The sequence below is a fragment of the Hevea brasiliensis genome, chromosome 5, assembly GCF_030052815.1.
Source record: "Hevea brasiliensis isolate MT/VB/25A 57/8 chromosome 5, ASM3005281v1, whole genome shotgun sequence".
Lineage (NCBI taxonomy): Eukaryota > Viridiplantae > Streptophyta > Magnoliopsida > Malpighiales > Euphorbiaceae > Hevea > Hevea brasiliensis.
This window is the reverse complement of record NC_079497.1, coordinates 109598190-109604835: the sequence shown is the minus strand read 5'-3', so window position 1 is coordinate 109604835 and position 6646 is coordinate 109598190. Positions and strand designations below refer to the sequence as shown.

The following is a 6646-nucleotide window of genomic DNA, read 5'->3' as shown; positions in this document are numbered from 1 at the left end:
TTAATAGACTATATATAATAAAAAATAGTCCTTTCTTTTCTTACTATAAAATTGAATAATGTCAAAATTGATTGAAACATTTATTTTTTAAAAAAATTATGACATTAAACACGAATTCATATGTTTACCAACTTATATTCAACGTTGATTTAATAAAATCTCATTATAGTTTAAAAAATAAATAAATAAATAAATAAAATCTCACTGTGGACTCACCCATAATGTCACTAATCCAATGATAAAAATGAATTCATTAACATATGAATTCATTTCCCATAATTTTTTCTTTACGCTATTAAAATGAATGGACAGGTCAATGCATTTTTTTTTCTTGTGAGTTGTGACTTTCCTTTTTAAACATAAAAGTCTTTTATAATTAATAAAAGAAATTTGATATAACATATGAAAAGAAAATTTACTATTTTATCTCATAAAAAATTAAAAGGTTCTTATAGTTTGTTTCCTTTAATGATTTAATCATTCAATTAATATTTATAAAATATTCCATTTATCAAAGATAATAAAATTAAACAAAAGTCTAAATTAAAATTTTTATTTTAAAACTAATCTTTCCTTAAAAAAAACCTAAATTTCTATATTATAATAAGTTTATAGGAATTTTCTTTATCTAAACCCAGGCTACTATAAAACTGAAATACAAGATATGTGATAGGGTCTATTAATTAGTATTCTTATGATTAAAATTTATTAAATTTAATTTTAAATTATTTTTAATATTCTCTAATTAATATATTTAAAAAAATAATTTTTTCAATCACATTTTTATCAGTAATGTCAAACAGGCTATTAGTTTATCACGAGAGATATTAAATCCTTTGTCATTTTACGATTATCCTTCTTTTGCATACTTCAATTTACTGTGATGTTTACTTGCATAGAAACATGACATTCCCAACACATAATCAAGACCTAAACTAATTTAATTCGATTTAAATTTATTTTTCTTTTTATTTCAGTTTAGTTTGGAAAAATATTAAGTGCATTTTATTCATTTTTTCTGTTTTTCAAACCGACCTAACTGAATTGACAGGTGCTCATTCCTACTCCCCAACGACCCATCCCTTCCCACGAACGCGCTCACCTGTCATTACACAACCAAGCCAACCCCAGTAGCCCACCTGCCCTTGTTCAGAAATCAAAGCCCTTCCCCTCTTTCTCTATATCTTTCATTACTAGTCCTTTAAAAACTATTATTCTGATTTCAAATTACAAGTCTTGTATCAAGGCAGAACTTGTCGACTAAGCTTTCAAAAACTTCAATTTCTAGGAGAAGCAAAATTCAAAAGCATTCGGCTTCTCTACAGTCTGCATTTTAGGAGAAAGAAGATGAATGCAAATAGTTCTGCCCCTTGCTCAACCACCAAGAGGTAAACAATTTATAACTTTTAAATTAAGACTTCTCTCTTGGATGATTAATTGATTCTTGTTTATTTAATTCTGGCATTTTGCTTGATCTTGCAGGCTTCAAGGTAAGGTGGCTTTGATAACAGGCGGAGCCAGTGGAATTGGCAAATCCAGTGCAAGGCTGTTTGTTAAACAAGGAGCCAAGGTAGTCATCGCAGACGTCCAAGATGAGCTTGGCCACTCTTTTTGTAAAGAAATTGGCTCAGAAGAAATTGTTTCCTATGTCCATTGTGATGTAACATGTGACTCTGATGTCCAAAACGCTGTGGATTTGACCGTCTCCAAGTATGGTAAGCTCGATATTATGTTCAGCAACGCTGGAATCTCAGGCAATTTGGATCCCAGGATTTTAGCCACAGACAATGAAGATTTCAAAAGGGTTTTTGATGTTAACGTATTTGGTGGTTTCTTGGCAGCCAAACATGCTTCCAGGGTCATGATTCCTGCCAAGAGAGGCTGTATTCTCTTTACTGCAAGTGTTGCTTCAGTGAATTGCATAAAGGCTCCGCATCCATATACGGTATCAAAACATGCACTAGTTGGTTTGGCTAAGAGCCTGTGCGTGGAGCTGGGCCAATATGGGATAAGAGTCAATTGTATCTCACCATTTGCAATTGTAACCCCAATGCTAAAGAAATATAAGGGGCTCATGGAAATGGAGAAGGAGAAGATCCAGGAAGCCGTTTCAACTGCAGGTAACTTGAAAGATGTTGTGTTGGAAGAGGAAGACATAGCAGAGGCAGCTGTGTATTTGGGAAGTGATGAATCCAAGTATGTGAGCGGAATCAATCTAATGGTTGATGGAGGTTTTAGTCTTACAAATCCCTCCTTTGCTATGGCCATGAAAAGCTTACTTTCTTAAGCTTGGATTTTAGTGGATTGCCTTGTCTCAAAAACAAGGAAGCTTTTCTTACAAATGAAATTTGTATCAAACAAATCATATGGTTGATAATCACGGTAGTATTTAATAAAGAAATTCATGATTTCATTCCTTGAGTGTGTTGATAGAGGAAGCTCACATATATTAAGCCAGTGTTATTAAACTATGCGGAGGTTGACCCAATAAAGGGATAAGGTGAATGTATCAATATATGAATCTATAAGTTATTAAAAATTAATTAAATATATAAATTAATTAAATATAACTCATATTAATATAAATAAATATAATTAATTAAATTTCAATTATTTAAAATAAAACTTTAATATTTATTAAGTTATATTTAATAAAATTTAATAGTGTTTTTAAATTTTACATAAAAGTATTAAGTAATATAATGCATAAAATTTTTTTAACATTTATTAAATATTAAGTATATATAAAAAAGTAAATATATTAAAATAAAAAATACACAGTTATCAAGCTAACTTAATTGATTTTAATTTTAAATACTTTTTATGAGATTTTAAGTTTAATTTTTTATAGTAAAAATAAAAAATTAAATTAAATTAAATAAAAAAAGATATATCATATCAAATAATTGAATCACCTTGATCAATTGGGTCATATCGATTTACCAGTTTAATCATTGGATTAGTTAGATTGCTTACATATCTGATTCAATTATAAATCTAAAATAATTTGAAAGCCAATTCACTAATTCATTAGTTCAACTAATTGGGTCGATTCAAATTTAATAATTATGTATTATGTATTAGGCACTTGCTTATTAATTTAATGTAAAATTCATAGCAAGAAAGTTTTTAAATTTATTGAATATATACATATATATGAAAAATTCTTGAAAAAGCCCACTAAGCTCACGGAGAGGCCCAAGTGAAGTGATGTAAGGCCTAAACTTCTAAACCGGGCCAAAATGGCCATGGCCGAACCCTAACTGTTTATGTAAAACTAGTTTTCTTTTATACGTGTAGTGTACATTTTCTAGCTTATTATATGTATTTGTAATTTTAATATTTTTATACAAAATATTTTATTATTTTTTACATAATATAATATTATTATAATATATTATTATTATAATAATATAATAATTTTTTATTTTATGTGACATATATATTATGTATGTTATAATTTTTAGATTAAGTTAATAAAAATAAAAATATATCAATAAAAATAAAAAATATTATAGAAGTGAAATTTATAATGAAAATTTTATTATTTTAATATAATTTTGTAATGAATGTTTTATAAATATATAAATTTAATTATTTATTATTTTATTAATTCATATATTTTTGTGTTAAATTTTTTTAATAATGAAGTGTTGAGTTTATAAAAATTAATTAGTTTTTAACATTTTATAATTTTTATAAAAAAACGTATAATTAACAAAAAAAGTTTAAAATTTTTTCAATACTGTTTAATAATTTATAGATATAATAATAAAATAAATTTAATTTGATATAATTTCATATAATATTGATATTTTATATTTTTAATTTGATTTTTTATTTTTGTTTAGTAAAATTAATTATGAACACTCATATTAATAAATATCAATATTATTAATTTTTGTTTGATATATAGTATTTTACACAATTTCATATTTTCTTATAATATAAAGAAAAATTTTAAAATAAAATTAATAAATATATTAATACTAATAAATTAATAATTAAAATTTTCTTTTTATATAAAAAATAAAAAATATATGTTAATTGAATAAAAAATGTTAATATATTATTATTTTTAATTAGAATAATTATAATAAAAAAATATATAAATAATTATTCAAATTACAGTAAAATAGTTTGTCAGATTAATTTATAACGTATTTTAAAATTAAATTTTTAATAATTATTTTTTAAAAAAATAAACGTCAATTTTAAATTTTTATATGAAATATTAATTTATATTTATATTTAAATATAAATTTATTAAATTAAAATAACAATGATAATTCTAAGCATGATGCTTAATTTTTTTTTTTATACATATTTATTATTTGCTAAGATAGGATAAAATTATAGTATTTAAAAATTATTATATTTTTTTATATGCACATAAATTAATATTTTTAAATTTTTAATAATGTATCATTTTAAAATAAAAAAAGAATATTATAAATTCTAATCATCCTATTTATTATATTAATTTTATAAAAAACTCAATTTTTTAAATAATATATATTTTTTATTTAAATTTTGTCTCTCATATATATAATTTATTTTATATAACTAATTATATATTATTTAAAAAATTTAGATTCATATAGTTTTATTATATATTACATTTTATAATTAAATATTTTTCTTTTATATATATAAATAAATAAATAAATAAATAAATGTACTAACTTATATATTAATGCAATAATTAAGAATTTTACTAATACATCTATAATTAAAAATATAAATTTATTTTAAATGAAATATATTTTTAACAAACTTATAAGAAATTATATTAAAGAAAATTTTAAAAAATGAATAAAAATATTCATATATTTAACTAAAAAAAAAATTCTTGTTCTTTTATGTAAATTTAAATATTATTGTATTAAAATATTTTTTATAAATAATTATAATTAAGATAGAGATAAAATCTACTAAAATTTATTAAAAAAATTATTCATATAAATAAAATATTTTTATTTTATAAATAATATAAATCATGAAAATTTTTCTACAAAATTTTATTTTAAAATATATTATAATAAAAATTTAATTAAGTAAAATTTTAATAAAAAAATGATAAGAATTTTAAATTTATTTTAAATTATATTATAATAAAAATTTAATTAAGTAAAATTTTAATACACGTAGAATTAAGAATTTTAAATATATATAAACTCTAAAATTATATAAATAATTAAATTTTTAATGATAAAAATTTTAAATTTGTATAAATTTTAAAATTAAATTAAATAATAAAAAATATAATTATTATTCCTATAAATAATTAAAAAAATTAAATAATAACAATGTTCCACATTCTTTACACAGACATAACTTTTTTGCCCATTAGTCATATATACTAACAAAACCTTATACCCTATTCCTTCTCTGCGGCCGCTGCACCCACCCACCCTGCGCAGAGAGCCTCTGTAATTGGAAGGAGCCACCACAAAAAATGGGACGCGTCCGTACCAAGACTGTGAAGAAATCCTCACGCCAAGTGATAGAGCGCTACTACTCTCGCATGACCCTCGACTTCCACACCAACAAGAAGATTCTTGAGGAGGTCGCTATCATCCCTTCAAAGCGCCTCCGCAACAAGATTGCTGGGTTTTCTACCCATCTCATGAAGCGGATCCAGAAGGGACCCGTTCGCGGGATCTCGCTTAAGCTTCAGGAGGAAGAGCGCGAGCGCCGCATGGACTTTGTTCCTGAGGTCTCCGCCATCAAGACTGATCAGATTGAGGTCGATAAGGAGACTATTGACATGCTTTCTGCTCTGGGTATGGGTGATATTCCTGGGATTGTTCAGGTCGACCCGGTTGCTGTTCCCGTGACCCAGTTCGGATTTGGTAGAGGTGGCGCTGGTGGTAGACCAGGGGGGAGGTTTTAAATGTTGAAAGTCTTACTTCTGTTTCCTTTTATACCGTTTTGCTGCAGCTATGGAGGCTTTGGTTTTAGTTTAAGCATGTTGGAAAATTTTGGTGCTGTGCAATTTATGATTAACTATGGCCTAAATGCTTTGTTTTTTTGGAGTAACTTGGATTATTTTTAACGAGTAATGTCAATTTTGAGAATTTTTTGGTGACTATGGTTTTCTTGTTTAATGGGATCTGATAATTCTGATTGAAATGGATGTTTCCTACAACTAAACTCTTGATTCATTGCTTTACATAGTTCAGCGAAGATAAATATGTTTTGGATTTGGTTTGGTATCTCAATGTATGTTTACGTTTTAGTTGTGGGAATGCATATAGATTCTTGGGTCAAATTATTTTTTATTGTCAAGGATTATTGATTTTGTTTTTAAAATAGCCATTGATAAGAACCATTGTCTACATTCAGGATTTGAGGATTTGGCTGCTATGATATGTCATTGTGTTGAGTAGTTGATTTAACCAATTCCTCTTTGGTTCCTGCAACAAATTGTGAGTGTTCAGCATGGATTATGTTGTGCATTATTTAGTAAAATGGATGTTTCTGGCGGATTGCTCTGCTTGACCTAATATTAGATCAAGTCCTGTTTTTTTTAGGATATGAGCAATATTGAGATCATTCTGTTGTAAATATGACTTAATATTATTCTTAGTCTAATTTCTAACTTGTGAGCTGCAGTACTTTGTCTTTCAACGGTTTAACCTGC

At 25.1% G+C, this 6646-nt stretch overlaps 2 protein-coding genes across 3 annotated transcripts; both read left to right on the top strand.

The window, feature by feature from the left end:
- Positions 1-1119: 1119 nt before the first annotated feature.
- LOC110632680 (short chain aldehyde dehydrogenase 1) lies at positions 1120-2416 on the top strand. Of its 2 annotated transcripts, XM_021780991.2 has the most exons (3): positions 1120-1388; positions 1483-1715; positions 1842-2416. In XM_021780991.2, the coding sequence occupies exons 1-3, from the start codon at positions 1348-1350 to the stop codon at positions 2285-2287; spliced, it is 720 nt and encodes a 239-aa protein (XP_021636683.2). In that variant the 5' UTR covers positions 1120-1347; the 3' UTR covers positions 2288-2416. The 2 variants fall into 2 exon arrangements, with proteins under 2 accessions (XP_021636683.2, XP_021636681.2); XM_021780989.2 differs by having other exon boundaries at positions 1133-1388; positions 1483-2416.
- Positions 2417-5334: 2918 nt separating this feature from the next.
- LOC110632679 (40S ribosomal protein S17-4) lies at positions 5335-6094 on the top strand. The gene has a single exon (XM_021780988.2). It carries the CDS (start codon positions 5459-5461, stop codon positions 5894-5896), a length of 438 nt encoding a protein of 145 aa, XP_021636680.1. The 5' UTR covers positions 5335-5458; the 3' UTR covers positions 5897-6094.
- The last annotated feature ends 552 nt before the right edge of the window (positions 6095-6646 follow it).